At 39.7% G+C, this 17,432-nt stretch overlaps 1 protein-coding gene across 5 annotated transcripts in view; it reads left to right on the plus strand.

The window, feature by feature from the left end:
* Nucleotides 1–17,432, plus strand: part of TBC1D4 (TBC1 domain family member 4) — a 176,572-nt gene that overhangs the window by 98,230 nt on the left and 60,910 nt on the right. For all 5 annotated transcript variants that reach the window (XM_044913543.1, XM_044913544.1, XM_044913541.1 and 2 more), the window contains exons 2-4: nucleotides 11,033–11,620; nucleotides 13,149–13,238; nucleotides 17,284–17,388. In XM_044913543.1, coding sequence (XP_044769478.1) covers nucleotides 11,033–11,620; nucleotides 13,149–13,238; nucleotides 17,284–17,388 — 783 coding nt within the window. The remainder of the gene's footprint in view (nucleotides 1–11,032; nucleotides 11,621–13,148; nucleotides 13,239–17,283; nucleotides 17,389–17,432) is intronic.

Genomic DNA, 17,432 nt, shown 5'->3' on the forward strand with positions numbered 1-17,432 from the left:
GAGCAGGGAGCCCGATGCGGGGCTCGATCCCAGGACCCTGGGATCATGACCTGAACCGAAGGCAGACGCTTAACGACTGAGCCACCCAGGCGCCCCCTTTTATTATCCTTTTAATTTCCATGGGATCTCTAGTGATGTCCCTTCTTTTATTTCTGATAGTAATTTGTGTCCTCTCTTTTTCTTAGTTAGGCTGGCTAGAGGGTTATCAATTTTGAACTCTATACTTTTAAATATGTGAGCATGAAGTAAATAATAGGACTAATTCGATGACTAGAAAGCATCCAGTTGAATAAGCAGGTAATAGGTTGATCTCACATTGAAGGTGATCTGTGGTTGGGTAAAGGGCTATGCTGCATTTGAAATTGTGGGTCTCATAGTGCCAGCTTAAAAAAATAAACAACCTCTCTTCAGGGGTGCTTCTTAGATGCCCCTATTCTATGTTATTACAGTTAAAAAAACAGAAGATTAACTTTCTAGATTAAATATGTATAAGAAGTTTGAGTTTCTTGTGTTAATGACTTCGCTTATTTTCCCTTTTTGGTCATATTCATATAAATACCCATATGCAATAAAAGAAATAAGGAATTATTTTTTACAAGTGATACAAATACTTTATAATCTATGTTACTCTTATTTGGTAAGGTAAAGAATTATATTTCTTTTTTTGCCTAACTATATGCAAACTTTTTCCAAAATGTATTCCTTACGTAAACATTACTTATATAGGATAGCTTCCAATCTCATCCTAGGCAGAAAAAGCAGTTTACCTACATGGTTTCATTTCAGGGTATAAAATCTCTTCTAATTGCTGGCTCATTCCTGAATTCCCACCTGATACATGAGCTCTCAAGTTCAACCTTAGATTAGAATGCACATTTTCCCATGAAGGGGTTGTAGGGGGCACGTTCAACATCATCAGAGCATAGGAAGGGTAGCCTGAGAGGTCTAAAGATAATTTCACCTCACAATTTTGTCTATAGTCAACCTTGAATTGCATCATTCAGTGTTCCATACTGTGTTTATCTTCTTCCCCATCATCACCTCAGTTGATGGTCATTCTTTCTATTTTACTTAGGAACTTAAAGCAGTCAGAGGAGAAATTCTCCATGCCCCCCCCACCCCATCTTCCTGCATCTGTGCCTTTATATTTTGCCTTTCCCCTTGAGGTGGACTGTCTGTGTCCCTGGGTCAGTTCACACTCTTCCAGTGTGCCCTAGGTGCTGCCTCTACTTAAGGACATTGCCAGCAATTCTGTCTTCTTCCTCCAGATCATCAGTTTCCCCCTTACTATTGGATATTCTCTACTGGAGCTGTCATTTCTTACATCCATGAGAGAACCCTCTTTTGATTCACTTGTTGTACCTACAGCTCCTCCCCTAATAGGTTTCCTGCACCTAGTGTTTTTCATTCTGTTCCTGGAATTTTCTTTGGAACCTACTCCAGGAAGAACTTTGCCCTAAGTCCCCACCAAAACTTTTATTGTCAAAGTCACCTATCCTCTCATGTTGCTTATTCCCTCCTTCATGGAAGCCTTTCTTACTTGGCTTCAGGATACCGTTCTCACCTGGTTTTGCCCCTGGGACTTGTATCTTCCTTTGCCCACATCTTTGCATTTCCCAGACTAAACATTGTGTGCCTCAGGGCTTGGTCCCTAGAGGTATTCTCTTCGCCTAGCTCTCTCTGCCTCACTCTGACATCTATACTCACTCTCTCCATGAACTCATCTCATGCTTTAAATACCATCCATATATGAATGCCTTCCAAGTTTTCTTTCTCTGCTTTGTCCTCTCCCCTGAGCTCTAGACATGTATATTTATGTATGTATTTCCCCTTAGATGCCTATAAGCTTCTCAAAATTAACATGTCTAAAACTAAGCTCCTGCTCTCTGAAGCTTCCCCCACCAACAACCTGTTTCACTGCAGCTCTGTTTTTCTGGTTCCTCTGGCCAAAAACTGTAAAGTTCATTCATGCCTCCTTTCCTTCTGTTACATGCCACATTAGATCCATCAACAAATCGTCTTGACTGTGCCTTTTAAAAAATTATACCCAGAAACCTTCATTTTCTCACCCCTTCCCTTGCTGTCACTCCACTGTGAACCACTGTTAGCTCAGCCTGGATGGGGACAGTGGCTCCTGCTTATCACCCTTGCCATCTCTTCTCCATACAACAGCAATGGGAGCCTTTAAGCATCTAACTCCGCACCCTACAGTGGCTTTCTGTCTCACCAAGGGTAAAAGCCAAAGTCCTTTCAGGGCCCTGCGTGGTTGACATGCCTCCTCCTGTTCCCCACAGTGGCCTCTTTGATGATCTCACGCCCATCCAGCCACACTGGCTTCTCGCTGTTTCCTGAACACGTCAGGCAAATTCCTGCTTCAGGGCCTTTGACTTGGTGTTCTGTTTGCCTGGAATGTCACCCCCCCAGATATCGGTATGGCTCACCTCCTTGCTGACTTCAGGTTTTTACTCAAATATTTTATAGAGAGTCCTTTCTCTCAAATTGCAACTATTCTGCCACCCCCTCCAAATTTTTTGTCCCCTTCCCTGCACTATTTTTCTCCTTAGCCATTTTCACTATCTAGAATACTTTATATTTTACTTATTTATTATGTCCCCCCCACTGCAATTTAAATTTCATGAAGGCAATATTTATTTATTTATTTATTTATTTATTTATCCGCAGCTCCCGCTTCTTCCATCTCTTTACAGTATAAATCCTGCTTACATTGTAGATTTAATTAAACATTATAGAATGCTTTTACTGTCCCAGCGCTGTATCAGGCACATTTACACATTTAATTTAATTTCCCCACTTTATTTCTGAAATCAACATTGTGATTCCTATTTTACAGATGAGTGGAAAACCAAAGGCTGAGAAAGATGTATAGTGTCTTTACTACAGATAATAATAGATATTGGAATGGGCTTTAAACTCAAGGCCTCTAACTTCACGTTCTGTGCTTTTCTAATATACCACACTAGGGACGAATCCACTTTACAATAACGATTTAACTTTTGAAAGGGAATTTGGAAAGGACTGCCCTTGCCAATCCTTCACCGTCTCAATTCTTACTCCCTACCCTACCCCATCTTCTGTCTTGTCATGCTATTTCTCTCCAGCACAAACTCAGCTGCTATTGAGGACACTTGTAAATTTGGAACAGTCATAAAAGCACAAGTCCTATCTTCCAGCAATGGTATTCAGTGATGGGAGTGGTGAGACAGAATGGGAGGGGAGAATTTAGCAGAAAGGTTTTAAGAATTTCCCTCTCTGATGCTTGAGCTAACTCAGAGGCCACCAAGAAACTGCAGTTAGAAAAGAGCTGAGCCAGAAATGAGTTTGGAGCAAAGTGGCTGAGAATATCTAAGAAGTAAAGTGTGATGTGAGAGGAAACTGTCTTGACTCTAGCCCATGTGGCTCAACAACCAAGCAACTTGGATGACTGTGGTGTTAAGTCACAGAGATACTCTGCTTTCTTTGGCTCTAAGTAGTCTCCGTTCTGTAATCTCATCCTGTTTTTCTTTATTGGTGTAACTTTTGATGTAAATAGTTTGTTTCCACATCTATAAAACAAGATAGTTTTTTATATCTATCTTTTATATCTATCTATCCTGGGATCAGTGATTCCATTAGGGCACTTTTAGTTATAAAATTATGATTTTTAAAATCCTGCATTACTCTAGTGATTTTGAATCTAGATCTAGTGATAATCAGACCTTTTTTTACTGTGCAAAATTTCCCTTAAAATAATAATTTATATTTTTAACCAAATACAAAGAATTGCTGAAGCACTTTCAGATACAAGTTAAAATGGTTTTTAAAAATCAGTTTTATTTCTTATTGAATTATTTCATGTCAGACAGCCTCGTCTTAAAAACGACAACACAGACCACGCTTCCAAAGTAACAGGGGCTGGAAAAACCTCCTGTCCCCTCAGGTAATCGGTGGTGCTTCTTTAACATAAGTGAAGGATTTCATGGCATGGACATACCTTCTTATCACTTTCCACTGGTTGAAGAGGAGATTTGGAAACCAAACAGAAATTATAACATTAAATGACCAAATTAGCTTTTTTCTCAAAATGCAGAGCTGCTCTTTTTTTTTTAGTTTTTTTATTATGTTAATCACCATACATTACATCATTAGTTTTTGATGTAGTGTTCCATGATTCATTGTTTGTGCATAACACCCAGTGCTCCATGCAGAATGTGCCTTTTTTAATACCCATCACCAGGCTAACCCATCCTCCCACCCTATTTTTATTTATTTAAGTAATCTCTGCATCCAACATGGGGCTTGAATCAGGACCCTGAGATCAAAAGTTGCATGCTCTTCCCACTGAGCCAGCCAGGTGCCCCTTAATACTTTAAAACATACTTAGAAGGGAAATCTGCCCTCCTCCTAAAGGCATGTCTTACTTTCAAAGCAAATGTATTTCTTTTCTATACTGTCTTTCTTGGCCTGAGACTAGTTTAAATTGTTAGTTCTTTTCATTAGGCAGCTTTTTCAGTTTACTTGAAATATTTACTGGTGTTTTTTCTCAACTTTAAAAAAATACTTTCCCCCTCTTTTTTGTACTTATCTAAATTTCTCTGTGCCTACTGTAACTATTATAAAATGATTAATAATGAATAAAGGAGTTAAGCTCATATCGATTGTAAAAGAATTTACTGTTATTTTTTTGCTTTATTTCTTAAGCTTATTTTCATATTCATATTTGTATCCATTTTTAAATGTTTACTGAGGTTCATCTGTTCACCAGTTTTTTTGCGGAAAAAAGATGTCGTACTATAGTCTTTTCTTGTCTTCATAATTAATAAGCCTTCGACACTTGTGATTATTTAAGTAGCGTAAGAAAGACAGTGGTTATCAAACTTAAAATGTTTCTTTTTAAAGAAAGCTAAAACTTCTGCTCTTTAGTCCTGAACAATCAGTGTGTTTCCTGATTGCAGTCAGGAAATACTTTACTTTTGAAGCAATAACGGTTATTCCTGGGAACTTTTATAATTGGCTGCATAGTGATAACGTGGACTTTAACAAGTACAACAGATTTACTGCTGGCTTATTTGAAAAGAAAGAGAACTTCTTAAGTGTGACAAAAGGCTAATTATTGAGGACTGCATCAGTTTGGCATATTTAGTGCTCTTGGAGAATGACTTTTAGCTGGCTTCCTGACCAAAGGTATCATTCCCTAGTGCTTTTTACTACCCAGATTTTTCTCCGGTGTTTGCCTAGACCTTTAAACATCAGTTGTGGTTCTTGTAGAATTTGTTTTTGTAATTTTGTAATCTGATTTTTGACATTTGAATCTAAATTCTTTTTTGAGGTCACTGAAGGTGTAACAACAACATATTGGCTTAAGGTGGCACTGTGCTTTTTCTTAATTTTATGAGACATTTGAAAAAAGCCCTGTACATTTATTGTTTGTTGAATTGACTATTGTGTGTTAATGAAAATGAATAATTTCAATGACTTACACTATTTCTGGTTTAACAGTAGAGTGAATTTTCCATCTCCTTGCTCCTGTATTGACATTGGTGCAAAAATAAACTCACAGAAATTTGGATCTGGATGAGGTCTTATTGACCTTCTATCTAGCCCCCTCTACCACCTTTCACTGGTGAAGAAACTCTAGGATGCAGAATAGCACAAATTCCTGGCAGAGCTGGGGATAGAATACAAACCTCTCAGTCCCTATTTGGTAGAGTCTTTTTCATTTCTGTTGTTTTGTGTTAAAGATTATGTGCTGCTACAGAATAAAAACCTTGCCTTTGGGGTCGCCTGGGTGGCTCAGTCGTTTAAGCATCTGCCTTCGGCTCAGGTCATGATCCCAGGGTCCTGAGATCGAGTCCCACATCAGTCTCCCTGCTCGGCAGGAAGCCTGCTTCTCCCTCTGCCTGCCACTCCTCCTGCTCATGTGTGCTCTCTCTCTCTGACAAATAAATAAATAAATGAATAAATAAATCTTTAAAAACAACAACAAAAAAACACCCTTGCCTTTAGTTGGCATTAAATCCTCATCAGGTTCCATGCAACATAGTCAGATCCTGAGCAATGGTGTTACTCATAGCTCGAGTATGAATAACTAGATTATGTACCTGGAGTGTGTAGTTTGAGGTGCTCCATGGCATCTGGAAACATTCCTGACATGTACATTCACTTCCTGGCTGGGTGAGCACTGAGCAGAGTGAAAAATTATGGCTTTCCATTTTGGGAGGATGCCAGATCTTGAGTTAGCAACAGGAATTTACTAAACCTGTATCAAACCTGCTATTTATACTTCTGTTTCCTGTCAGTAGTCACTCAGTTTCTTCTGAGAACAGAATACTTTCCCAGCGGTCACATGGAAGAGCTCTAGTAAGAATAAAATCACCACCACTCAGTCTCCACTTAAGAGTTTACAGTATAGGAGCACCTGGGTGGCTGTCCGTTAAGCATCTGCCTTCGGCTCAGGTCATGATCCCAGAGTCCTGGGATCGAGCCCCGCATCAGGCTCCTTGCTTGGCGGGAAGCCTGCTTCTCGTTCTCTCTCTCCCTCTGCCTGCTGCTCCCCCTGCTTGTGCTCTCTCTCTGTCAAATAAATAAATAAAATCTTAAAAAAAAGTTTACAGTATAATAGTAGAGCGGGAAAAAGAGATGTTGTAAGATAAAATACATATGAAGACTCAAATTCATTCAAAAACATAGAAATGGACATAGAAATAGGTCAGTGAACACTGTCCTAGAGGAAAATGCCATTTTTCCAAAATGTCACATGTGTGTGCAAGTACTGGACCGAGTTTTATTTTTCTTGTGCTGCTTCTGATTGGCCCCTCAAATTAAATGCCTCTAGGTTTTCATGTTTCTCTAATAACTCATTTGCCCACTATGGATGTTTTACTGACCTTACTTTATCAGTGTCTCTCCTGGTGTGGCCTCCGAGTGTGTCGGCAGGGGCTGTATAATATTTTGTGTGTGCTTGCCACGTAATGATAAATAGAAACAGATGGAGGTTGTTCGGTCAGTTCTGCAGGGGGAGCCTGTCTGCATCCTGGGTCACTGAGAGCTGTTGATAGTCATGACCTGAGGGAGGGTGTCATGGTGCAGTTAACAGCTCAGATTATTGGAAGATGAAATGACCAACGCAGCTTAGGGAAGATGATAAACTTTGCTTATATAAACTGGGTCATTAACTGAATTACATTTAGGTACTAAGGCTTTGCCTGTGGTCACAGGGAAGTGTCAGTAAGACTGTAGAAATTCAGCCTTAATCAGTTCCTCATATATGAGAGCTCTCAATCTAATGGTAGAGAAAAGGCACAAACGTGGAAGACAGAAGAATTGATACACCTGAGGTTGAATTAACTTTATTTGTAGTCTCAATGGTAGAATATAACTCTAATAATAGTTTACATATTTGTAACAAGATCAAAATTCTGCAGGTTCAAAAAAATCCTACAGATAATCTTTCCTCACTCTACAGAGACACTTTGGAAATTTAGGAACACTTGGGTTGCAAAATTAGATGAGAAGTATTTCATGAAATATGGTTAGTGAGGAAGAAGGCATCGAACTATCTTAGGGTTTTGTCTAACAGCCACTAGAATCATTTTGCCTTTCTTTTTTTAAAGATTTTATTTATTTATTTGACAGAGAGAAAGAGACAGAGATAGAGAACAAGCAGGGGGAGGGGCAGGCAGAGGGGGAGGGAGAAGCAGGCTCCCCGTTGAGCAGAGAGCCAGACATGGGGCTCCATCTCAGGACCCTGGGATCAGAACCCAAGCCGAAGGCAGACGCTTAACCGACTGAGCCATCCAGGTGCCTCAGAATCATTTTGCTTTTTGCAGGGCTGCATATGTAGCTCACTCTCCTTAGCTTTGGCCCTTCTCAGATACTAAGGCAAAAAGAAAATGACAAGAGGGCTAAGGCTGCTGGTCATGTGTTAGTAAAAACACCTGACATCTTCCCTGAGACAGGTCAGGTGTTCAGGGTAGTCATTGAAACTATAGCATCTGGACTTTATTCTTTCATGGGAAGTACTTGACCAGCAAGCTGAAATTCTTATGGTTTTGAACTGTGAGTGTTCTGGCAGTATATCCCAAATAATTATGAGAAAGAGAAGTTCCTGTTTGAGAATTGGTGCTAGATTTGAAGATATACCCTATATGTCTAAATGTAAAACAACCCTGAATATAAAATAATCTTCTCTGCCAAAGATAAAAATTGTCCACACTCCCCCCCCCCAATTTTTTTTCCCTTTGGCCAACATAAGCATGTACTTTGTACCAGGAATCATTCTAGGTTCTGGGATACAAGGAAAAAAGAAACAAAACAAAACAAAACAAAACAAAAAACTCCACAAAAGACAGAAATCACTGCCCTCCTAGGTCCTACATTCTGGTAAATAAATGATACAGGATGTTAAAAGAGGTAAGTGCTACAGAGAGTTATGAAGTAGGGAAAAAAATCCAGGGAATGCTGGCTGTGTGTGTGTGTGTGTGTGTTTTGGGTTGGGGGACACGTGCTGCCTCACAAGGTGGCCTTAGAGCATGGATTGAATGGAATGAGGGAGCAAGCCATACAGTGAACTGGGAGAGGAGCACGGAGCGTAGAGCCATTAAGGGAGGAGTGTGGTGGGCATGCTCTGGGAATAGCTAGGAAGCCAGTATGGCGGCAACAGAAGGAGAGGGAGTTCAGGAGTAAGGTCATAGGAAATGGCGTTAGGATGAAAAGATGAAAACCTAGGTTGACTAGAGGTTGTATGGAGGACATGTAGCCACAGTGCATATTTAATGTACACATGTCATATGCAGATGGCGTGGGCCCTTAGGGCACTGTAAGGATCTTTTATTCTTAATGAAATGGGCAGCTTGGAGGATTTACAGGTGAGTAACATGACATTTGTTGAAGAAAGATTCTACTTCAGTTTAAAAAGGATCCTTCTGGCTTTTGAGAGTAGACTGAAGGGGGCAAGGGACACCAGTTAAAAGATTAGTGCAGTAAACCAAGTGAGAGATGACGATTTGTATTCTATTGTATGAATGTACCACATTTTATGTTTGCTTTTTTTCATCAGTTTATTGAGATATAATGACATTCAAGGTTGTATTATGTCAAGGTGTACAATATAATGATTTGATACATGTATATGTTGGGAAATAACTGACAAAATCAGTTTAACATCACATAGTTACAGGGTTTTTTTCTTGTGATGAGAGCTTTTCATACCTACTTGCTTAGCAACTTTCAAATATATAATGTAGTAGTATTAATTATAGTCATCCTGCTGTACATGACATCCCCAGAACTTAACCTATAACTAGAAGTTTGTACCGTTTGACCATTCCCAGCACCCCCCTTACCTCCTTTGCCCCTGGCAACCACCAATCTGTTTTCTCTATCTATGAGTTCAGTTTTTAAAAATTCCACATATGAGATCACGCAGTATTTGTCTTTCTCTTTCTGATTTATTTCAATTAGCACGATGCTCTTGAGGTCCATTCATGTTGTTGCAAATGGCAGGTTTCCTTTTTTGCGACTAAATAATATTCCATTGTACACTTATATTTATATCTGTGTATTATATTAATCTATTCATTGTGGAGGGACACTGAGGTTGTCTCCATGTCTTGGCTATTGTTAACAGTGTTGCAGTGAGATAGTAATTTTGGTTTTTCTTTGGATATATACCCAGAAGTGGAATTGCTGGATCATATGATAGTTCTATTTTTAATATCTTTTTTTTAAAAGATTTATTTATTTATTTATTTGAGAGAGAGAGAGACAGAGAGAGCACAAGCAGGGGTAGAGGCAGAAGGAGAGGGAGAAGCAGACTCCCCAGCTGAGCTGGGAGCCCAATGTGGGGCTCGATCCCAGGACCTGAAGATCATAACCTGAGCTGAAGGCAGATGCTTAACGACTGAGCCACCCATATCTTGAGGAAACGCCATACTATTTCCCATACTAACTGCACCAGTTTATGTTCCCACTGACACAACATGGGGATTCCCTTTTTTCCTTACATCTTTGCCAGTATTTACCTCTGGTCTTTTTTGATGATAACTATCTAGTAAGATGATATATCTCATTGTGGTTTTGATTTGCATTTCTCTGGTGGTTAGTGAGTATTCACTTGTTGATGCACATTTGAGTTGGTTATTTTGGGTATTGTGACTCAAGCTTCTATGAATATTTGTGGACTAGCTTTTGTGTGGATATGTGTTTTCAGGGCTGTTAGCAAATCTCTACGGGTGGAATTACTGGGTCATGAGATAGGTCTATGCTTACCTCCTGAGAAACTCCCAAAAGATTTTCTAAGGTGGTTTTGCCATTTCACATCTCTGCATACAATGTACAAGAGTTCCAGTTGCTCCACATCCCAGCGAGACTTTTCTCTTTTTGATGTTAGCCATTCTAATAGGTGTGTAATGGTATCTTACTATGGTTTTCATTTGCATTTTTTCTGAAGGCTAATGCAGATGAGGACTGTCTGGACCTTAATCTCTTTACCCAGAAATCTTTTTATCCTCATTGTTGGAACTTTGGTTCCTTTCAGCTGAGACTTATAATAACTTTTATTTTTTGCATTTATTTTTTCAGTCCTGGTTGATGTGTTAGTGTATACTTTTTTTAATCTTTATTTTTTAAAGACCTCTGACCCCTTATAATAACTTTTCAAAGTACTGAAAGGATATATTATGATTTATTAAAGGTTGGCAGTGGCCTGTTTAGTCTCACAGTTTTGTTTTTGGGAAACCTGTGCATTTAAAATGGGAAAGTGTAATGCTGATATTAAATTTCTATCTGACCTTTAAGTCATTGATGTCCGACAGTGTAACTTAAGTGTATGCTTTATCCTATATGGGGTGTGACTATTACTTTCTATATGTTATCATTTAGGATGAGAATGCATTCCGTGTCTAAGTAAACAACCCTACATCAAAAACTAATGATGTATTGTATGGTGACTAACATAACATAACAAAATAAAATAAGATAAAAATAAATTCTCTAAATATTCAACTGAAATGCGGATTTTTCAATTGTTTTCCAGGTTCCGGATGTGATCAGCAGCATAAGGCAGTTATCCAAAGCTGCCATGAAAGAGGATGCCAAAGCCAGCAAAGACAACGAGGATGCCTTTTACAACTCTCAGAAGTTCGAAGTCCTGTACTGCGGGAAGGTGATGGTGACCCACAAGAAGGCCCCGTCGAGCCTCATCGACGACTGCATTGAGAAGTTCAGCCTGCACGAGCAGCAGCGCCTGAGGATCCAGGGCGAGCAGCGCGGCGCGGACGCGGGCGACGACCCGGTAGTCTTCGAGGCCGCGGCGCCCGGCCCAGCCGCTGACATCCTGTCCGAGGAAGGGGACGGCGTCCCCAACACCCAGCCTGCCTTACCGGCCGCGGCCAGCCAGCCGGGGCTGCCCAGCTCTCGAGCTGGCTTCCCGGAGCGGATTCTGGAAGATTCTGGCTTTGATGAACAACAGGAGTTCCGGTCTCGGTGCAGCAGTGTCACCGGAGTCTTGCAAAGGAAAGTTCACGAGAACAGCCAAAAACCACTGCCGCGAAGGAGGCACGCCAGTGCGCCGAGTCACGTACAGCCGTCGGATTCGGAGAAGAACAGGACGATGCTGTTCCAGGTGCGGCCGGGCGGGGTGCTGGCTGGGGGCCTCAGCACGCTGGGCTCGCTAGCCAGCCAGTGCCGCTGGCCGCACTCTGCACTGCTCCAGCTTTCATTCCTCCCCCCCACCCCACCCCTGGCAAGCAGGGAAGGCAGGTGGAGAGCAGAGCAAAGGAAAGTACAGAAGTAGAAAAGGGCCCAGAGGCAGACACGGAATGTGGATTTTAGGAAGTGAGGGAACAGGGCAGGGAGAGATGGAGAATGAAGCGATTAAATAGATTGACCCTTCATATCACCAGCATTTATTTGCCTTAGGTTGATTCTTAAATAGATGTTGTCTTGCAGAGGATTTAAAGATGGGAATAATCTGGGAAAGTGTGATAGGCATGGAGGAGAAAGAGAAAGTTTTCTTTAGAGAAGGAAAAGTCTGGAGACTCCCAGGTGTATTTTCAGATGATGTTACCCAAAAAAGAAAGTTAAAAAAACACCATGGGCCTGACAACTTACTGGATCTGTTGCTAAAATAACGGGGTGCAAGCTGTATTATAGGTGTAAGAGATGTAACTTTTTTTTTAATAATTTTATTTTATGTTATGTTAGTCACCATACATTACATCGTTAGTTTTTGATGTAGTGTTCCTGATTCATTGTTTGCATATAACACCCAGTGCTCCATGCAATATGTGCCCTCCTTAATACCCAGAAAAGATGCATCTTAATTAAAAAGTAGTTTTTGAGTTTGTACAGGATATAGAAAATGCCAAGTTCCACCTAAAAGAACTTAAGTAAAAACAATGCCCTGGAGAGGTTCTCTAAGTCCTCAGCTTCTAAGATCTGAGTTTGCTTGGGAAAAAAAAAAACTGAGCGACTGTCCTTTTATCCTGTAGTAAAGAACCCTTGAGTAGGAAATTCCACAGCCTACCTTGATAAATAGTCCCAGTGTGTAATACTTGCTTATCAGAAGTTCGTGGGTTCTTTTGTTTTGTCCTGTTTTGTTTTTGATAACTCTAGGCATGTAATGAAAGTTATCCATAGTCTTTTCTTGGGTGATACGTTGACTGAGCTTCCTCTCTTTTTGAGGCTCTCAGATGTATTCATTTTCTTAGCTAGCCACCGTAATTGATGTTAATTTCCCTGGCTGTGGATTTTCAAAAAGTTTAACTAATCTGCTCAACTGCAAATACTATCTTTTTGTTGACCATTTGGGAGGAAGTATGATTATAAATTATGGTTAAATAATTGGTGTTTTTAGAAATCATGAAGGGAGGAAGGGTTGCATGTTTTTAAAAAGATGATCATTTTTAATGAACAGAATGGTTTCTTGTATCTTGTAAATTAAGATCAACTTAATTTTCATGGTTTTTAGACAAAAGGAGGAACTGTGTTGAGGTAGCTGATATTTGGAGTTGAATATACTGGTTGGATTGGATGTTGAAGCACATCGGATGTTGAAGAATATGTATAGCAATTGAATCTATATTACTAGTTGGATATGTAATTATAAAGTAAGGTGTTAGATCCTTAACTGGAATGTTTTTATTTTTAAGGTTGGGCGGTTTGAGATTAACCTTATCAGTCCAGACACCAAATCAGTTGTGCTTGAAAAGAATTTTAAAGATATCTCTTCTTGTTCTCAGGTACGTATTAAAGTACGTCATATGTTTGACGAAACCAACTTAATCTTGTTTTGAAATTAACCACAAAACAACTTCAAATTTTACTATTTTTTTTCATTTTCATTTTTTTTGAGTGGGTTTGTCTTAAATAAGAGTGCTTCTAGAGGTGCTTGTATCTCTACTAGTAACAAAATCCTGTCCAGGTCCCTCAATATTGTAATAGTTGGTCCTCATTTTTATCACCCTTTCTCCTCGTAATGTCACTTCATCAAATTCCGTCCTCTGGTGGAATTTTTGTGGTGGTGAGTTCTTTTGAAAATACCTTCACAGTTAGTGTTCCTCAGTCTTGGGCAGTGGGACTTGTGGGTATCACTGAGTCATGTTTGCTCTTTATGCCGCAGTAGGTAGTAAAAGGAGAACTAGCACTTTCCACTTCTTTGAATGTAAATGTTAAAGTTTGAGAAGAAAGTATTGGTATATTTTTGTTCTTTGGTTTAGTTTTAATTCACACATTGTGTATTTGAATGCTTTGAAATTATTGATACAGCTAAATGTGTACAAGGTCATAGTAGATATAAACCAGGGTCCTAAGTACTACAGTAATAATTCAGAATATCTATCCCAAAGTTAGAGCCACCTAAGTGTATTGTAAACATAGAAAGAATTTTTGAAGATGTTGGAATAGAGAGAGTATCTAAATCTAAATATGGGAAAGTTAAGAATGCAAGGATGCCTCTGTGGAAGTCTCTGGAATAGGGAAGGATTAACTTCTTTCCTAGCAGAGTGACTTAGAGGCACCTTTAGGGACCCAGATCTTGCCAAGGTCCTCTTCTGTATATTAATGTTGAAAAACCAAGACTATCTATTTTTAAATTTCAGAGTTAGCATTGCCCTAGGTATAATATTCAGACGTTCTGCCTTTCAGAAATGATGAGCTTTTGTACCTCTTGTTAATTATTAACCTTAGCCTCAGCTAATGCCTTTCCACTTCTGATATTTTAATATTTGTTCTATTAATGGTGACATAAAATTATGTCATGAATATAAAAGCTTTCTACTGTAATAACTGAGAGAGAGAGGCAGCATCTGGTTATAGGAATGATAAATGGCAATTTTCTAAATTCCTATTTAAGGGACCAAAAATTGGGTAGAAAGATTTTATCACTTGAACTGAAAAAGTAGTTATTAAGTCTTCTTGTAATTATCTGTTTACTGGCCAGTCCCTGCAAGATCATAAGCTTTGTGAAGGCAGGCATCAGATTTTGTGGTGTCTCATTCTGTAGGGCATCAGACTAAAAATGTTAAGATAGAGCTTAATACTTAGGTGTTCAGTAAATGTTGAATGAACATTTCTATGTGTGGGACCTTGTGCCAAGTACAGAGGAGAAAGTGATGTGCAAACCAGTGTAGTTCCTGCCCCCCCAAAACACAAAGAGTCATCCTAAGAAGTTGTGCCCTTCACCCACACATTCCTCCAACCTCCCAGTAAGGAAACAGCAATGCTCACTGAACATCCAAAGGAAAAAAAATGGGGAACAAAAAAAAAGAAAAAAAGAACCAACCAATCCAAATATGTAAAACTGGCAGTTCAATCATGATTTTTGCTTTTTCCCCTCTTTTTTTTTAAAGCGATGATGCAGAAAAAGGGGAACCCTCTTGCACTGTTGGTGGAAATGCAAATTGGTGCAGCCAGTCTGGAAAACAGTATGGAGGTTCCACAAAAAGTTCAAAATAGAACTACCCTATGACCCAGCAATTGTGCTACTAGGTATTTACCCAAAGGATACAAAAATACTAATTCGAAGGGGCACATGCATCCCAATGTTTATAGCAGCATTATCCACAATAGCCAAACTATGGAAAGAACCCAAATATCCATCAACTGATGAATGAATAAAGAAGGTGCACACACACACACACACACACAGAGGAATATTACTCAGCCATCAAAAAGAATGAAATCTTGCCATTTGCAATGACGTGGATAGAGCTAAAGTGTATTATGCTCAGTGAAGTAAGTCAATCAGAGAAAGACAAATACCGTATGCTTTCACTCATGTGGAATTTAAGAAACAAAACAGATGAACATTGGGGAAGGGTGAAAAAAAAGAGACAGGGAAACAAACCATAAAAGACTCTTAACTATAGAGAACAAACTGAGGGTTGCTGGAGGGTGGGTGGGTTGGGGGATGACCTAAATGGGTGATGGGGATTAAGGAGGGCATTTGTTGTGATGAGCACTGGGTGTTGTATGTAAGTGATGAATCACTGAATTCTATACCTGAAACCAATTTTACCATATGTGTTAACTAACTAGGATTTAAATAAAAACTTGAAATAAAAACAAAAAAAAAAAACAAGCTTTGTATCCTAACCTTCTGGTTCAGAAAAAGAATTAAACATTTGTAGAGAGGCCTTTGATCAGAATAATTGTCAAGTTAACCTCTGCTCCTCAGTGGCCCTGCTCTTACTACTTCTTTCCACAGAATTGAACTGATATAATGTGGCCACATTTGGCAACAGGCCTACTTTTTAACATATGCACACCAACAGACATTTCTTTTTTTTTTTTTTTAAAGATTTTATTTATTTATTTGACAGACAGAGACACAGCAAGAGAGGGAACACAAGCAGGGGGAGTGGGAGAGGGAGAAGCAGGCTTCCCGCAGAGCAGGGAGCCCGATGCGGGGCTTGATCCCAGGACCCTGGGATCATGACCTGAGCCGAAGGCAGACGCTTAACGGCTGAGCCACCCAGGCGCCCCCCAACAGACATTTCTTTATGCAAAATCTATAGGACTGTGTCCCTGGCAAGCATGAGGAGTAAGGGAGTGGTTTTCTTTCCTGGAAACATTGCCACTGCTTGAGGACTCCCTGACCTAATGAGGTCCTATGAACTTTTCCCATTTAGTACTCAGCCAGTAAAAGATACTTTGTTATCACTAAGGAGTTATACCAGATGGAGCTTTCTTTCAGCTCATGAATGGTCATGTCACCCCTCCTTACTGACTTTTTACTTTTGGTTAGAAGTGATTTCCTTTATTCATATCCGTTGGATCGACTGAGTATATTACAAGAATACTGGTTACCATTTATCAAAGTTATGTGCCAGTAACTATAATAGGTAATTCTTAGTTGTTGATTTCAAAAATTGCTGCTATAGTTGCCATTACTACTGTTTTCTAAGGAGAAATGGAGCCTCAGAGATCATTACTAGAAACCCAGCACAATGTCTCAGACCTTGTAGATGGCTTGAGCTAAGAATGAAGCACAAATCTGTCTGACTCCAAAGCCCATTTTCTTTTCACTGGGGTTTAGGTGATTGCAGGACAACTTTAAATTTTTTGTCTACCTGGCTTTTTAAAGTACTGTGCTTGCTATTAAAATAACAAGGTGCTGTCTACTAATTGGTATGTATGTATTCAGCCTGGCTGAAGTTCACAGATGATTCAGAATTTTTTATTAAGTATAGCTGAGGTTATTTAGCCTGCATTCAGGAAGTACAGTGATTTGTAAATTTGGATAATTGACATCTGCAGTAATTTCTTTAATGTATTAGTTTTCTAACAGTTGTGGTTCCTTAAATGTCTATATATAGACAGATACTCTAGTATGTTGAATGCATGCTTTAGGGAATTGCATGCCATTTAATTAGAGCATCATTAGTTGTAGTTTTTCTGATTCTTACCTTCATATAGACAAGAGCAGGGTTTATGATAACCCATCAGACTGCTTGTTCCAAGAAGACTAATAAATTGAAAAGTCCATTACTTGGAAACACTAAGTAGCCATTTTATTACAAGAGACAATGAATCGTGCCATCATATTTTTCTTCCTGTGGCCCAGGGTCACAGTGTGCAGGAAACAAACAATCGGAGTTGCTGTTTCCCTTTATTTTATGTGTCAGAAGACCACCACATAAGTTTGCTATGACATTATGTCCCCCTATCACTGGGCTGAGAAGGAGAAATTCATGGAAACGTGAAAGCGTCAGACTGATGCCGATTTCCATAGTGTTGAATAAAAGGACATATTGCAGTAAACACTGTACTTCCTTCCCCTTGCAGGGTATCAAGCATGTAGATCATTTTGGCTTCATCTGTCGGGAATCAGCAGAGCCCGGGATGAGCCAGTACATCTGCTGTGTGTTCCAGTGTGCCAGTGAGTCTCTGGTAAGTGGCGCGACTGTCTGCGGGCTCCAGTGTGCCAGTGAGTC

Source organism: Neomonachus schauinslandi, chromosome 3, assembly GCF_002201575.2.
Source record: "Neomonachus schauinslandi chromosome 3, ASM220157v2, whole genome shotgun sequence".
NCBI lineage: Eukaryota > Metazoa > Chordata > Mammalia > Carnivora > Phocidae > Neomonachus > Neomonachus schauinslandi.